Source organism: Emydura macquarii, unplaced genomic scaffold (assembly GCF_026122565.2).
Source record: "Emydura macquarii macquarii isolate MOO-44397 ecotype Brisbane River unplaced genomic scaffold, CSIRO-AGI_Emac_v2 contig_1253, whole genome shotgun sequence".
NCBI classification, from domain to species: domain Eukaryota; kingdom Metazoa; phylum Chordata; order Testudines; family Chelidae; genus Emydura; species Emydura macquarii.
In genome coordinates this window covers 70,957,744-70,976,161 of record NW_027131390.1, presented here as the reverse complement: position 1 = coordinate 70,976,161, position 18,418 = coordinate 70,957,744, and the positions used below count along the sequence as shown (strand labels likewise).

Below are 18,418 nucleotides of genomic sequence, written 5' to 3'. Positions count from 1 at the left end.
ATTGCCAGCTAAAGAAAGGTGGAGGGACTGAATGTCAGTGTCAGAGTTCAAAGAAGGCAATATGTGTGTATTGCTCAGCATATTAAGTATGTACTTGCTATGAAGGGCAATTGATCTGTTGGCACTGAGATAAAAACAGAAAACAAGAATGGAATGCATAGCAGATGCAGCCCTCTTACGCCATGTCTGTAGGGAATTTTACCAGTGGGACTTCCCCTCCAAAGTTCCCTACCGCCATGCTGTAAATTCTTAGTTTCCATGAAACAAATTTACTGAATCAAATTATATATACGAGAAGAGAGCAATGGTCCCCTTCCTTGTAGTTGAAGCATAAGGCAATCACAAGAGATGGATTGTGTACTGAAATAAAGACTTTACACTGGTATTGCAATCAGATCTGCTATGCCTTCCTATGTTTTGTGTGAAACAAATGTGAATTTTGGGGACTGATCCAAAGCCTATTTGTCTTTGTAATTTTCCAGCAACATGTAACAAAGACTGTGTTCAGCATCACATATCAATCAAAATAACTTGTTGTATGTGGTTGAATAAATGACTGTGTAATTCCTTATAACAGCTTTTGGTCCATTTTAAATATCCTGAAACTAATAAGAGTTTTGCAAATCTTTCTTGTGTCTCTTAGAGTCAGTTAAGGAGCTCACTGTGATTCATTTGAAATTGATAGTCTACAGCATAAAGTTAAATAATGAAGTGTAAACTGTTACAGCTTCCCAGCTGTTAGTGTTGTCTGTTCACCAGGTTTTCATTACACTCCATGTTCAAAATGAGTGACAGAGCTAAGCCTATATTAGTATTAAAAGGTTGTATGAAAGTAGGGTTCTGTTTGATTGACATTTGTACTGCCTTGCTCTCAGAGGATAATTGTCATTTGAGGCTGTATATTCCCCTGTTGCTGCACAGCACAGAGGCATCAAAAGTACAGGAAAAAGGACTTAAAGGTTCCTAAAGGGGAAGTGGAACCAGCCTGGCATGCTCTTCTCACCCATCACCTCATGCTTGGAGAAGCCTCTGTGCACTACATCACTTGGGCTTTGTGGGTTCTGGGGTGTGGAGAGGAACTTATAAGGCAGCACATATGGCATGTTCTCTTCCAAATCTAGCTGCTGCCTTAACTCATTTTTTAGAAACTGGAGCCTACAGCCATCAGCGGGCTGTGCTTTGAGGGAGTGGGGATATGAGGGAGCAACGCAGATGGATGTCCTTCTGCATGGAAGCCCTGAGACCTACGGAGAGAGATCCAGACTTAAAACAATTCAAATACAAGATCAAGATGCTATGAAGGATTGTGTCCCCCCGCTCTGGCATCACTGCGGGAAGCCTGCAAGAGGGCAGGGGAGAATTCCCCCAGTGCAGGCATTGTATTTGGCTACCATAGACAGGCCTGCACTGAGCCCCCTCACAAGCACAGGGACATCCTGGGGGTAGAGCCATAGTTGGAAGGGTCCATAGTGCACAATGCTGTGGTCATTCTGGCTTGTGTTGCAAGCCATTGGCAGCGCCAGAGAGGCTGTCATAACTTGGAGCTGCCTTCCAGTCTGCTTTAGTTATGCTGAGGGCTGTTTCATTTCCAGAATAAGCCAAAATCAAGAGGGCATACAAGTGATTTAAAGCAGTGGCTTTCAATCTTTCCAGACTACTGGACACCTTTCAGGAGTCTGATTCGTCTTGCATACCCCCAAGGTTTATTTCACTTAAAAACTACTTGCTTACAAAATCAGACATAAAAATACAACCGTGTCAAAGCACACTATCACTGAAAAATTGTTTACTTTTTCATTTTTACCATATAATTATTACATTAATCAATTGGAATATAAATACTGTACTTACATTTCAGTGTATAGAGCAGTATAAACAAGTCATTGTATGAAATTTGAGTTTGTTCTGATTTTGCCAGAGCTTTTTATGTAGCCTATTGTAAACTAAGCAAATATCTAGATGAGTTGTACCCCCTGGAAGACTGCTGCCTGTACTTGTACCCGTGGTTGAGAACCATAGATTTAAAGAACTGTTGCCTCTGTCTCCCTGAGACGTGCTTTCTGTGCTGCATCTCTGGAAGACACAGCTCAGAATCCGATCCATCCTGTCCTGAAGGCCACACTCTTTGTTCTTAGCATAGCCACATCATTTAGCCTGGTCTATACTATAAACTTAAATTAATACAACTACGGTGCTCAGGGGTGTGGATTTTCCACATCCCTGAGCAACACAGTTATACAGACCTAACCCTCAGGGTAGCCTGCTCTATTTCGTCGGGAGGGCTTCTCCTACCGACATAGCTACCACCTCTCTGGGAGGTGGAGTACCTACACTGACAGGAGAAGCTCTCCCATCAGCATAGTGAGCGTCTTCACTAAGTGCTACCGTGGCACAGCTGCATCAGTGCAGTGCTGTAAGGGTAGACAAGCTCTTCACCTTAAGAGGTGATTGTCTCAGAAACTCAGAGTCTTTAGGATACATTCCCCAGTTATGTTTTACCTTAGGATGGAGAATAGAACAGTTGTCGGTCTTCTAATGAGATTTTGAGTCTATCCCACTGCTTTAGACAGGATAGACTTTATTCTGCATAAGCCATCCCTAATAGTTGGGTGTTTGATATAGTCTTGAATATTTTCATTAAGTGCAATTCCACAGTCTCCTTTGTCAGCTTGCTCCATTGCCTATGATAGAACCACATGAGAATGGTCTTATTTTTGTTGTTGTAAAGATCCAACAACTTTTGTTGTTGTTGAAAGAAGCAGTAATACTTTTCACAGTAGTAACATACTAGATCCATAAATTTGAGTGGCTTCGCACCTTTGGCTTTGTATCTTATAATGGTTACTTGAAAATGTGGGTCTCGTGTACTTGCATTTTAGTTGATACTGCTTCTATAAAGTGTCAATGGCAGAGTTGGAATTAGAATTCAGGGGTTCCAGATTCCTACAGCTGTGCTCATCCCTATAAACAACACGCACACTAACAAAATTTCTTCTAGATTTTTTTATGTACTGTGCTTTACATCTGTTTTTGTAAATAACATTACTTTTGTTGTATTCCTACTAACATATCTTTCTGGAATATTCACTCTAGATATAGATTAAAATACATAGTTTTTCTTGTGAAGCAAGTCTTGATGCTTGCTTTAGTTTCTGGAAAAATATGTTTTCACCAATTTATGTCCCAATCTCGCAAAGACTTTTGCATATGCTTAACTTCACTCATGCGAGTAGTCCCACTGACTACAGTAAGTCTAATCTCATGAGTAAAGTTATGCATGCGCATGTTTGCAGGATTGCCCAATCCTGCAAATTTTACTTCAGAGAATAGCATTTAATCAATGGATGTGCTTCTCAGATAAAGGACTACAGGCTTGAGAAATGATTTTCAGAAACAGACCCCAAAGTACAAAATGTTCCAACATTTGTCCAAAGGAAATTATCTAACACAAAAGGCTGGTTGATCTATTTTTTTGCCATTTTGTTAATGACACCTTTGTACAGGGAAGCTTGGTTTTTGGATTCTTTTTCTGTTATGAGTAAGATGTCAATATGTAATTTTCATGATAGGACAAGGGTTTCACAAGAAGAAAAGATTAATATGCTTATTAACTGGAGTTCTGTTTTTAGTGCTCTTAAGTTGACTTTTTTTTTTTTAGCTCAAAGTAATAAAATTGCAAGCTTGTTTTACTAATAAAAATTGTTTTAAAGATAGAAAAAATATTTATCTTTTTTATAAACTACATCCTTTGTGTTAGGCCATCTTGGAGAGAGAGCTTGTTATTATGAAGCCCTCAGCATAATAATAGAACCAAAGGGAAGTGATCCTTCCATCCACAAAGACTACTTTGACTCCCCTTCTGATGAGCATTATATGTTCTTGTTCACTACTGGGATTTCATGTGTTGTCTCACTTTGTAATGTGTTCTTGAGGACATCTGGAGTCTGCCATTCATATTTTAGTAGTGTCTGCCTGCATGCAAAAACTAGCATTTTTTCTTTATGAACCATAGTATGTATATTCTTAATTAGCTAAATATTATTATACTGAATATTATTGGCATGTCTTAGGACAGAGTCTCTTTTTTACAGATAGGGATTCTGCTATAGAACATAGGCTCTGTTACACCAGTACAATCTTTCTTACTTTGAAGGAGTTTTTTTTTTAGTGCTGGTATTTCACAGAATGGTGAGTGAGACAATTACTACTCTGCAGAAGTAAAAATTTGATTAATAGTTTTTTTTCCCGTTCCCAGTGTCGACAATGCTGCAACTAGACTCAACCAGACTGTATAAGAAGCAGCTGTGTTTCCATGCACATCACTTTATAACACACCAGCTGAACTTTACTGGCCCAAGGAGTGAGAGACTTGAGTTAATTCTCAAACCAGGATGTCCTGTACATGTGTATAGCAGTATTCACAGGCCACCAGTCTGGATTGTTATTTCTTTTTGTTTTATTATTTCAAACATTAATAACATTGGTGCCTGGGCTATATTTTGAATAAATAAAAGTGCGTAACTCTAAAAATATCACAGTGCCTGAAATGGGAAAAGAGGCATTGCAACCAGCCTGTGTGGTAAGCTGAATACAGACTGAAATATTAATCTTAGTTTAGGAAGCGATTTATCTTTTAGTTGATTGTGACTAACTCCTTGACACATCTTTTGATTTCTATTAATCTGACTTAGATTCACTTAAAATCTTGCTATAGTCAATAAACTTATTTGTTAGTTTTATCTAAAACAGTGCATGTGGATTGAGTGTGCATAGAGACTTCACTTGGAGTGACAGAGCTGATACATATAAATTTCTTTGGTAAATTGACGGACCAGTGTAAATGAGCTTGCAGGGTACAGCACTGAACCTGCAAGATGGCAGTTTCCGGGGTTGCGTCTGGGCCTGGGGGTGTTTGCTGGAGGTTTATCCCATGAGTGGCTGGTCAGAAGCACTCCTTCACTAGGTCAGGGACTGATTACTCACAGGACACTGGGTGTGGGCTGACCCAGGAGTGGGCAGTTCACGCAGCAATGCAGGGTAAATTGGGGCCCAGGAGTGAGGAATTGGGAATGACACAGCTACATACCAGTCCAGATTACAAGGGGTAACGTCACATGCATGAGGAGAATATATACCTATAGGCAGGAAATCAGATTTTCTAGTTTTATAAAATGTTGCGATTACCTTCAAGTAATGACATTTTGAGAAAATGTAAAAAGAGAAAGATTTGTGACAGTCACCCGGCGACACTACATTGAAAAATTACTTCCTTGTCTCTGGTGTAACAGTATGCATTTTAAAAAGTCATTTAGAGTCAGTTAAAAGTTGAGCCTGGACATAAATCTTTGTAGGATCAGGGTCTCAGTGGGGCAAATAAAAAATAACTATGTGACAGGGTATGCCAGGTATTGGCTGCCCCTTGCCTTGGCGCACCCTGCCCAAACATGAAATCCTTTTGGAGGAAAAAAAGCTGGTATAGACTTCCGGGAGCTGCTGAGAAAGGCCATCCAGGATCAACTGCTGGTGGAACCAATAAGAGCTAGAAGGGCTGGAACTGGGCAGAAGTCAATCAGGGCCCAGCAGGCAAGATAAAAAGGGCTGGCTGCATCCTCTTCTGGGAGACAGTTCCAGGGAAGCTGGGACAGGGGAGCAAGGATCTCCCCTCCCTTACTCAAAAAAAAGCCTGGTCTAGTCAGTGGCCTAACTATGACTGCTCTTATGATTGACTCAGTGAAAGACTCTGTTTTACTTTTGTGGAATTTAAAGCCCAGGTGGCCATCTTGAATTCGATATCAATTGACTTCAGGGAGCTTGCCTTGTAAGATGCCCCACTGGCTCAAATGTACCTATGATAGTGTATTTGTTAGAAAAAATAATTTTCACTGCTCTTGCTTCACCCTAAATTAAGTTGCTCTGAAGGGCCACAATAGAACTGAAATGAACTGAAGTTTTATGTTGCATCATTCATTAACCTGAAGAAGGAGGAATTAGAGGTTGCAGAGCTTAGTGGCTGGATAGAGGGAAACTGGGCAAATAAATGTGGAAAAGGAAATCAGAGAGCTAGAGCTGTGCATAGAGAGATGTTTAGATTGACAAACAAAACTCTAAAGTATATGCTTGGGCATTCCGTGATTCTGCTGCATAAGTTTTTAGTTTACAATCCATAGTGCACAAACCAAATTAACTGCTCTCTATTAAAAGTCATACAGTAGATGTTCAGAGAACCCAAAATTTTAGTTCTTATTTTGTTTTCTGCCATGCCATAGCATCATTTTCTTTTGATATCCCATACCTGCATTATGACTATGAAAAATGTTAATAGACTTTATTTTTCAGCATTAGTGATTCTAACTACTCCGGAGATAATTTCAGCAAAATAACTAGCTGTTTTAGCTCTTCACATACATGCATGAGAACATGTGAAGTTAGGGAAATTAAAATCTAGTTAAAGACTTTCCCTCTCCCTTCTCTGATCATTTTTCATCTTCCCATGTCCTATCTTCCCTGCCCCTCTCTTTTTCTACTCCCTTCTCTTCTTCCCTTCACTGTCAGGAAGGGCCAACGCTGAAGGGCCAGTTCAGCACAACACGACGCCGGCAGAGACTAGCAGCAGCCGTGGCTACAACAGTGAGTGGATTTAAAATCAAGGGATAGTTTTAAAAATGGGAAGCTGTATAACTTGAATATGTAATAACTACTGAGAATGTCACCTGTATGAAGTTTACCCACTTTTGGGTAGGCCATTTGTGAATGATGAGGTTAACCCTGACACGTGAAAATAAATTTCATGAGCTTGGGTCTCATATCACTTACACCAATTGTATATCAGTGTAACTGCATTGTCTTGAAAGGAATTACTTTTCCTTTATACCCAGTGTAAATGATATTGGAATCGGGCCCTGTTCCTCAGTATTTATGGCATATTCTGTATACATATATAATGTAAATAATAAAAAAACAAACATAGAATTCAAAGATGTAATTCCATGAAAGGATTCTGAAAACAGCATACACCAAAAAAGCAGTAGTGAGGTGGTTTGTACTAAGCACAGCATGAAATTTCCTTGTATTATACTGTTGTATGTTTTAATAATAGAAGGCTAGCTTTTTTCATTTGAAACATTTTTTGTTTACATTCCATAATCCCAAAAAGTCATATTACTACCACTAGTATTTTTGTTTCATTTTGTTAGTCACATGACTACTTCATATAAATTCTGGCATTGGGAAATGGAAATGAGAGCTACTAACTGGACAAAACTTTGGGATCCTCCCACCTCGCTGGATCCTAGATCCCGGGCTCCAGGGCATTTACACTGCAGTTAAACAATGCTGCAGCCAGGCTCCAGGCAGCTGGCACGGGTCAGCCATAGATTTTTAATTGCAGTGTAGACCTACCCTAAGAGTGGCAACTACTCACCCTAACAGTAGTCATGACACTAAAGCTGCTGTTTGTGCAGACTGATGAATACAGCACTGTATCAGTTACACTCAAGTCACATGTGGAGGGTTCTCTTCACATTCCTATGGGCTAGGAACTTCTTTTTTTTTATACTAAAACCTTAGATTCTGTGAAAGCTGATAGTACTTGCCCAAGAAGGATTGCTGCTCGCTCTGGCTGAGTGGTTATTTCAATCCCTGGATTAAAGTGAAAAAAGAAAACGTGGGTAGAATTGAAGTTATGTCTAACAGAGTGAGGAAAATGTAGAGGGATAGGTGGAGAAGGCAAAGATAAAAAGTAGAACACATGATAAATACCACAGGAATAAATATTGGAAGGCCCAGATATGAGGTTAATTGGAGAGGAAGGTGTATGGTGCTAGTGACGAGAAACATAAAGAAAAGTTTAATCAGTATTTCTCTGTTAATTAATCAGTCTGTTGGGAACCCAGGTGGATGAAACATTGGGTTTAATGTGGGGTGGGGTTTTTTCAGCTACTGTGGAGAGTAACTTGGAAACCTTGTTGAAGGAAACAAAGTTTATGTCAATCAGCTATTGCCTTATTTCTGACTATTGTGTAATATTCTCTCAAGCAGTCGGCAAAGTGCCTACTTATTTCTCTCATATAAATGGGTATTTCCTGCAAAGGGTGTGATTACAAATGTATGTAAAAGATGCAAATGCTGATTCTAGGAGACATTTAAAAATGTCGTTTACCAAGGAAGCCTCATTTCAGATGCATCATCTGATTTTCAATGAGGTCTTGTTTTTATATCTAGTTGTTCAGCCTGGCCAGACGATGTACAAGGAATACATTTTTGGCTCTAAAGTGGGGGTTCTGAACCTTAAGGTCATGAAGAGATCCAGTGAGGTTGCAGCTACTTTCCCTTTTTTTTCATAGGTAGATGGGATGTGTGCCCTCAACCTTTCATCTCTTATAACAGAGGGCTACAGATGGAAAAAGCTGTGAACCACTGTTCTAGAGTGTATTTGCTCCATCTATACTGGAACCTAGTATCCAATGTGTGCCTTGTACATTTTTTTAACCTTTAGGTGGCAAAGCCTTTGAAATTAACTTACATTATTTTCTATGTGGACACTAGCATTTGGTGGGCTTGAGTGATTATGGGTTGACAGAATTCTTAGCAAGGAAATTCTGCAAATACATTATGTGACCTAAGAAATGAAAGGCTTTGTAAAAGAAGCGTGACTGTCAGAGACTATTTGTAAAATATGGAAGTTCTGACTGACTGTTGAGGGAAATGGTGTTAGCATAGTACAAAATGAGGGATCGCAGTATGGTTTGTGCTAGTGGTGCTGGTTCTGATGCTGCAGTTTGCTGGAGAAAGGGATTTATTCTGCATCCCCTCTTAATAAAGAAATTGTTCATTAGGTGAGCCTAAAAATAAAATCAGATGAAAAATCATCTTTGTTTGCATAGTTTAAAATCAGAACATGTGAAAGGATCTGAGAGGAGAAAATAAATTTGTAATAGACATGTATTACAAGACCATTATCTTGCACATAGGAGATACCTGCAAATCTGGGAAGGGTGAGTGGAGGAAGATACCTTGATATAGTGTACTGAGAGATGGAGTGAAATGTGATAAAGTTATCTAAAAGCAGGTGGAAGATTCCACCAAACATAGGTGCTGGAACTAGGATGCTTGGGGTGCTGCTGCACCCTTGCCTTGGAGTGGTTACGCTCACATACAGAGTTTACAGTTTGGTTCAGTGACTCGGAGCACGCACACTATGCAAATTGTTCCAGCAGGGAGTCAAAAACCTATAATGTATCGTGATTGGGCACAGTTCTCTGAAAGGATCGAAATCACTGTTCTCTAACCCTGTCAACTACCAAGTTAACAAACTAAGGATCCATCCCTGGTGTTCATGGTGTTAAATGATCTGTTGATAAAGTTTATAGTAATATGACTTTTTATATTGTCTGCTGCTATCTAGGGAGTTTCAGAAAACATAATCTATATTTTGGGCCCACTTTTCATATTTGGGTACATAAATTAGGTTCTAGAATATGGGTTCTCAGCATCTGCATTTGAGGAATCTAATCAATGCTTAATGCCTAAAATAGATATTTAAAAGTTTAATTCTTATCTGAGTGCCAAAATATGATTCTGAATGCTTTAACTTTGACATGCAAGTTTGAAAATTGGGCTCCAGGAGTCATATGTTTATACATATGTATATTTTAAAATGTGTATATATAATATAATATATATTAATCATATAAAGTATTCTCTATACATGTGTATATATAGATACTTCATATGCATTATATATGTAACTATATAATACACAAATGTTACATATCTGTACATTGTAAATAAAATACACAAACACATTATATATATGTATATGTACACACATCTATTGCAAAAATTCAGAGAGAGAAAGAAAAGTGGAAAGATATAATACATTAAAAGAGGCATATTTCTTCTGTTTGATACAAGAGACTTAATATGACTCGGTAAAATATCTCTTTTAATGAATTTTATAGTAAGTGTGCTTTAGATGAAAATGAGTTCTTTTTTGTTTAAAAAAAAGCATTCATACACAAAAAAAGCCTATATGATTTTCTATATTGTGTGATTTGCAGATGAATTATACAGTGAATTTCAATAAAATGAATAATCTCAGAGTTTACCAGTACTCTTCAAAATCTACAAATAATGTTCCCTGTGGGAATATTTAGCCACATTTCCAAGTTTATGGTGAAACTAATACATTTTAAATATAGGTTTTGTGACCACCAAATCTTTCTTTATAGACTACGAAAGGTCAGAATGTAAAGCAACATTAATGGTTTAATTTTTTCAGAATTCTGCCAAATCTTATGAAATGCTATGTTAGTGTAAACGTTGTAGTTAGAGCTAAAGTGCACTTTTCTCTCTTACCTTAGCTATCACCCCTCTCTCTGTCTGTCACTTGTCTGTGTTTCACTGAAGGATTTTAAGAGGCTTGGGGAATTTTGTACAACTATGGAAACTTGAGACACCGAAAGATATATGTTCTCATAATTTTTTAATTCTCTCACAGTGAAACTATTGTGTTTTGTTCTGTGAATAAAGTAGGTGTGATGTTTTTATTCATTGTATTCTGTGGAAGATGGTACAGTCCTGTACAGTACCTATTTTCTTTGTTGCATCTCACTGTAGGTCCCTTTCAGTGCTACAATGTCACCGGTTCGACTGCATTCGTCCAACCCTAATCTTTGTGCAGATATCGAGTTTCAGACTCCCCCAAGCCATGTAGCTGACCCCCTGGAATGCTCCATGGAATACATCAAACTTCAAGAAGAGTTTTGCCTCATGGCACAGAAAGGTAACTAAAAATGTACAATCTTCATCTTACAAAAACTGATAGTTTTACATTTACACTGGTCATGGTCAGAGTTTTTGTCTGGATCAGATATAAATTGTATGAGAATCTTTTATCCATATCTGGTTCAGATGAAGATCATAATGTTTAATTTTTAAAATATTTTCTATGCATCAGGTACATACATAGGGATGGGTGAATCCTATGTCGCTGGAGATTTTGTGACTCTCCTGAACCATTATGGGGGCTTGCTAAACTTGGTTGAATATGCACACCTTTTTTTCCTTTAATATAAACCTCAGGTTTTTTTCCCTAGGATAAATGAAATTCCACTGTTTCTAGTGACCTTGTACAATGTTATGTATGACACAGCAATGGAAATTATAAAAGATCCCGCTGGTATAAGAATGGATTTCAGAAACTTCACAATGTATCACCAACCCATGACTGGCTTGTAGGCTAAAAAATTAGTTTTTTAAAAAGGCTTTTAAAATATTGAAATATAAAATGAAGGAGTTGTACAGAAACCACACCAAAGTGTGCATGAAATTGATGAATTTCTCAGGTGGTTGAAAGATCTTGCCTCATATTTCACACCTGAGGCATTTACTAATAGCTTACTAATACCCATACTGTTATGGCTAAAGAAGTTTATCTCACCCAAATATCCTTTGCAGTGTTTCCAACCCGGGTATGTTGTGTTTCCCATTTTCATGAATGTAATTGCACTGCCCGATTACTTCCTAGGTGCATGCTCAAGGGGTTTCTTCCTTGCATTCTCCTTATATCCCCCAAAGTTCATTGCCTGTACCTCAAAGCCAGGATGACCTCCTGTAGCTTATTCTCATGTGTGCAGCCTTCCTGTTGCATTTACACACACCTTCATCCCACCCCCGTGACTTAGTATGTAAGTGACTCTCCATTTTGTTAACTTACAACGTTTAATTTACATGCCAGAGAGACAGGTGAAAACCCATCTTTTGTCTGACAGAAAACCTGTTTGTCAACTCTGCCCTGAAACAGGAGCATAGGAGCATATTTTCCGTAAATGTACATGTACTCCTTACATAGTATTTGTACATACATTTCACAATGATATTAATGACCAGAATGAACCTGGCGTTCACGTGAGACCTCACATTATTGCAAAATGATCTTGACAAACTGGAGACCTGGTCTGAAGCAAATAGGATGAAATTCAATAAGGACAAATGCAAAGTACTACACTTAAGAAATAATTAATTGCACAAAACAAAATGCGAAATGACTGCCTAGAAAGGAGTACTACAGAAAAGGATTTGGGGGTTATAGTGGATCACAAACTAAATATGAATCAACAGTGTAATACCATTGCAAATAAAGCAAATATCATTCTGAGATGTATAAGCAGGAGTGTTGTAGGCAATACATCAGTAGTAATTCTTCCGCTCTACTCAACACTGATCAGGCCTCAGCAATATGAATCAACAGTGTAATACCATTGCAAATAAAGCAAATATCATTCTGAGATGTATAAGCAGGAGTGTTGTAGGCAATACATCAGTAGTAATTCTTCCGCTCTACTCAACACTGATCAGGCCTCAGCTGGAATACTGTGTCCAGTTCCGGGCACCATATTTCATGAAAGATGTGGACAAATTGGAGAAAATCCAGAGAAGAGCAACAAAAATGAGTAAAGATCTAGAAAACATGATCTATGAGGGAAGATTGAAAAAAAATGGGTTTGTTTAGTATGGAGAAGAGAAGACTGAGCGGGGACATAACAGTCGTCAGGTATTTAAAAGGTTGTTATAAAGAGGAGAGTAATAAATTCTTCTCCTTAACTACTGAGGGCAGGAAAAGACGTAATGGGTGTAAATTGCAGCAAGGGACATTTATGTTAGATGACAGGAAAAACTTCCTAATTGTAAGGGTAGTTAAGCATTAGAATAAATTACCTAGGGAGATTGTGAAATGTCCATCTAACCTATTCTTAAAAACCTCCAATGATGAACATCTGTCAGAAGTGGTCTAGATAATACTTACTCTTGCCTCAATGCAGGGAACTAGACTAGATAGCCTGTCAAGGTCCCTTACAGTCCAAAATTTCTATGATTTTATGATATTCTTTGGTGAAGAAGAATTTACGTACCAGGATCAGGAGGATATTCTTATCCCTGTTGCCAGTTGGATTCTTAGGGTCACATAGACAATTAAATTAAAAGGTTGATCCAGCATCCATTGAAGTCAAAGCAAAGACTCCGATTGTCTTCAACAGGAGTTGGGTTGGGCCCCAATTTAACTGAAAACATTTTACCACATAAATCATTAAATCTGGGAATGGCTGGTTTATTGTGTTGGCAAGTTTATGGAACCTACAATAAGCAAAGGGGTGTGTGAATTATTCCCCTAAAAGAAAAGCATGTTTGAAACACATTGGTGGGGGGAGTGGAGGGAGAAAGTAGGGAGAATTGAGACTTGAAATATGTTGAACTCATTTCACACACAAAATATAGCCCCAAGCAATTTAACTTTGTACTTTCAGTCGAGAGACCACAACCGATGCACTTTATATAAAATGTACATTTTGAACTGAGAATAACATGCATTTTTAGGTGATTCTATTTTGATATGCAATTACTTGGATTTAATTTGATTATGTAATGATATGAGTATTTAGAAATACCAGATTAAATTTATTGCTGACATGAGGATATTGAATTCAGTGGAGTTGCCTCCATTTATGAGGCAGAGAATAGGTCTTCCATATGTAAGACCCACATTTTGGGTCACATTTTTCAATCCTGTCATAGCATTGTTCATTCCAAATTTCTAAGATTTAAGATCAAGAGCTGTCTATCTGAAAGAGAATAAACATTTAGAAATCTATAAAATTAATTTTAGAGAGAGAATTATGTTGTACTTGCAGAAATACAGAGAGGTGCATGTGTTTAATGAAGGAAAACACTTTCACAAAAGGAAGGAACGGGAGCTTTTTAAGCTCACAGAGGAGCAGTTAGCGTTGCTTTTTATACAGTCTGTCTTCAAGAATATGAGTAGGAAGCAGTGATCATTTCACTGATTCATGTCTAATTAGTAAGGTTTCAGTAGTCACTTTGTATTTCTTGATTCTATACTGCAAATATAGGGGGCAATAATGCAAAAATCCAATAAAAATTGGGTAAAGGTAAGGAATGAGAGGCAGAATTTTCTTGAAAAAGTTTTTTCCTTAATGTTTCATAACTTTAAAAATGAAATATCATTTAAAAGAAAAACATAGCCGCATAAGTTTTATGTATGGGAAAGGTCCAAGTTTTGTTTTCCTTTATCCTGTGAGTTCCTTTGTTGAAATTGTAATTCAGAAAAGTGCTCAGAAATGGAACAACATGGGCTGATTGCTTCAAGTGTTGGATATAATTAGTGAAAAAGAAATTGTTTTATTTTAAAGGTTTTTTTGAAGAACATGTTTCTGATTGCAAGGACTGCATGGAGAAATCATTTAGCAATGATCAGAGGTGTTATTTTTCCTGGTGGATGGGTTCTTTTTGTGTATTTGTTTTGAAGCAACACTTTAAATAATTGGATTTGAAATAATCACACTGTAACACCATGCTGTGATGTTTATGCAGCAGTGACACATGAGCTACACAGCCTTACACAACTTACATTGTATGGACTCTGTGTACTATAATGTTGGCTGATACATAAAGTGGGAAAAACATACCACCCACTGCTTCCCTCCACAGTGTTAGACCATCAAAGGTTCTGTTTCAAGATCAAAGTAATCCTCTTTATTAATGCAGTATTAAATCATTACAGAATAGAAATGCAGAAATGACATACATACTAAACTGTTTGAAGAGAAAAATTAATGAACAGACTAATTTGCTTTATAAAGAGGGGAAAAATAGCTTTAAGCCCAAATTTTCAAACGAACATGCACACTTTTACACATACCCAACTTGCATAGGCACAACCACCAATATGTGCATGTAAGACAAGTATATGTGCACACTCACATTGTGTGTGCATGCCAGTCTCAACTGATGCATGTATGCAATCAACTTGGGCACAGACTCTTGAATATGTGGGTCTTAGTTTCTTGTTTTTGTAAATTTGAAATGTGTGTGTCACTCACAGCCTTTATTACTGAAATAGGACAGATTGCAAGCAAGGTGTAGTACTTTGTCTTAGGAAATATTTGTTTTTTCTTTCCTGCAGTGCATTCTCTTTTGAAGTCTGCCTTTAACAGCATAGCTATTGAGAAGGAGAAGCTTAAGCAGATGGTTTCAGAACAGGATGTTACAGGCAACAATGCACAAATAGCATGTCTCAGACAATCACTTTCTCAGGTATGTCCTTGTTTTGATTTCAAGCACATGTGGAATACTATGACTTACCAAATGCCTGTTATCTGTACTGTGTTTGCCACTTCCAGAGATGACAGGGAAAATGCCAAATTTTGCAGCCAAATATTTTCTCATTAAAAATACATAATAAAATGTGACAGTGATAAATGCAAACCTGCTTCCCTTCCCTTGGCTTTTTGTTGCAAATATGTTGGAGAGCAGGAGCAATGAATGAATAAAAACAAAACAAAACCCTAAGAAATGTAGATGTGAAGGATTGTGTCTCTTATTTCTTTGTGTGTGTTCACTGTGTTTGGTGTCTGAGATGGAGCTAAGGGATGAAATATTTTATATGAAAAGCTTAGTTATATTTCTTAAAACCACTTACAGCACATTTAAGGTTATTTTTTATTCAGTTTTCCTACATTAATTTAAAAATGATGAGTGAACATTCACAGATATGTTCCATACATCCATTACTCCAATTGTAAAAATGATCATGGGCAACAAAGTGACCAATTTACATTAGGGCTCTCAAGCGATTAAAAGAATTAATCACAATCATGCAATTTAAAAAAAGTGAATCACGATCAATCATGCTGTTAAACAATAATAGAATACCATTTATTTAGATGTTTTCTACATTTTCAAAAATATTAATTTCAATTACAACACAATACAAAGTATACAGTGCTCACTTATATTTATTTTTTATTACAAATATTTGCACTGTAAAAAAAAAACGAGAAATAGTATTTAAGTTCACCTTATACAAGTACTGTAGTGCAATTTCTTTATCATGAAAGTTGAATTTACAAATGTAGAATTATGTTAAAAAAAAAATCCCCTGTACTCAAAAATAAAACAATGTAAAACTTTAGAGCCTACAAGTCCACTCAGCCCTACTTCTTGTTCAGCCAATCGCTAAGACAAACAAATTGGTTTACATTTATGGGAGATAATGCTGCCCACTTCAGGAATAAGAAAGTATACGTTAAGTCAGTTCAGCCTGATTTACCTCCTCAGGTTGCAAAATAATCCCACTTCTGGAATTCATGGTCAAGAAGAGGTGTCTAGTTTTTCAAGGGTAATGAGAGCTTAGGGTATTCTTCTAAGGAATTTTCCTTCTATTACTTTCATTCTGAAGAAACATGGATTAGTAAGGAACACTAAGCATATAAGAAATAGCAAAGAACATGCAAGTTTAAATGCATAGTGTAATTTACCCAAATTTACATATAGTTTCCTAAACTATTATCTTTCTACTGTAAGATTTGCAGTGTTACATAGATAGTGATACATAACCTTGTAATGCATGTTGAGATAAGTAAAGAAATTGGGACAGAATGTATAAACTGGTTAAAAGATATTTGACCAAATAGTAAATTTGTTGAAAAATGCCATTTCAGTATTATCAAACATTTGTAAATTCAGGTAAGATTTGGTGAATAGGAGAATTTTTTTTTAAATCAAAATGGTTCGTGCTGACATTTTCTAAACAAACCGTTTTGTTTCAAAATGTTGTTTTGAATCAACATTTTGTTTTGAAACTTTATCTATCTTTGTTTTGGTGAGGGGGAAAAATGAAAAAAATTCAGTTTCGGTTGTAATCTAACCAAATATGTTTCAGGTTTTTTTGTTTAGGCTACTGACCTGAAAAACCAATTATTTTGCTCATCTCTAATAAGGAATGTTTCTCCCCTGGGTCACTGATACAAATCCAACCCAGATCAGTAGTGACTTATAGCTAGCGGTTCGATGTGAAATGGGTTGATGGTCTCTCATTCTAGTTCCTAGAATCAGGGTGTCCTCTTAACAAAAGTCATTATGACACTGGGAAATCTTGGTTGATGGTTCTCAGTGGATAGGAAATTGAGCTAAATTCCACTCCTAGTCATGATATTGCTAATTCACAGTTGAGGCATGTTGTCAGGTTTATGTGATAGGGAAACTCAAATTGCCACTGCCTGTGCAGTATCTGTTTTATTGATAAATAAAGGACTGTCACTCTAGCAGCTGTCACAAACACTAAATCCAGATAAATTTTAAACGAAGCAGAAGAATAAGAATTTGATACTCATAGTTTCTGTCCCACACTTACACTTTTTATTATTCACATCACATGTATATTTATGCATAAATAAAACTAATTTAAAGCTCAAGAGAGCAGATATTTTTCCATGCCCAGTTCTAGTCTTAGTAATGAGTCCCTGGATATGTACAGATCAGCTCTGAGGCAGCTGGTGATTCGTGTTGAGGAAAGAGGAGGCAGTATATCATGTGCTTTAGTCTTCTTGAGTTCATTGCTGTTGTGCATGTATATTTCTGTACTTATGTGCGGTATGCACTTTGGCTAATGGTGCTAGAATTGGTTGAATCTTACAAACGAAAAAAGTTTAATGAATACCATGGATTTTAGTCATTTGATTTCCTTTGTTATTAGTTTATTCATGAAGCTTTGAATGCACACAGTGTCGTGACATGAATGCTTGCATTCAAATATATCAGTTTGATCTGAATAGATGTGTTTGCATACACATGTTCATTTCAGTACTGCTGACTCAGAGGCATACCCTCTCACATCCGGTGTCTGTATATGTTTCTCCTGTCTTTCCCTTCAGCATGGGAGGGATGAAAAGGAGGGGGTATAGAATGTGTGATGGAGTTTGGGCGTGTGCTGTGCAGATACCAGGTTGAGAGATAAAAAGGGGGCATAATTATAGGGAAAAGGAGTGAAGAACTCCCTGTGTGTATCCTATGGTTAGGAAACAGTTAAGGATGGAAAATTACTGATAACACAAATTACTGCTATTCTCTAGAGCTTTCCTACTTAGACATATAACCCCCTCCAGATTCCTGTGACTATTCTTCACACACACTTTTGAGGTGACCACTAAAGGAGACCCCCATCTCTGGGTGGGGAATGGGTGAGAAAGATAACCCTGCCCAGGGATCCTATCCTATGGAGGATGGCATAGGGAGAGTGGTATAGGAAAGGAGGTATGATATTCTTGGGTAATGAACAGAGAGAACTATCCCCCTCACTCAGGGAGGCCATCTCCAGGTGGGGGTGGAAGAGAAAGGGAATCCTCCATTCACAGATCCCATTATTTTAATTTTCTGAGAGACTTCATGTGTCTGGGGTGGGGATGGTTACCGATGTGTCTAGCTTAAACAAACAAAAAACCACTCCCAAATATATCATCTACAATAAGCCATTTTGATTTGTCTAGCTGTATGTTTGTGCATCTGAAGTCAAATTTAGCACTTCTCCTACTGAAGTCTCCAACCTTTTATCAGATGTAGTGTG

At 37.4% G+C, this 18,418-nt stretch overlaps 1 protein-coding gene across 5 annotated transcripts in view; it reads left to right on the top strand.

The window, feature by feature from the left end:
- Positions 1–18,418, top strand: part of OSBPL6 (oxysterol binding protein like 6) — a 191,131-nt gene that overhangs the window by 126,572 nt on the left and 46,141 nt on the right. For 3 of the 5 annotated variants that reach the window (XM_067549166.1, XM_067549167.1, XM_067549164.1), the window contains 2 exons: positions 10,618–10,783; positions 14,981–15,111. In XM_067549166.1, coding sequence (XP_067405267.1) covers positions 10,618–10,783; positions 14,981–15,111 — 297 coding nt within the window. Of the gene's footprint in view, positions 1–6,552; positions 6,628–10,617; positions 10,784–14,980; positions 15,112–18,418 lie in introns of all 5 variants that reach the window. The other 2 variants (XM_067549163.1, XM_067549168.1) reach the window with 1 other exon arrangement.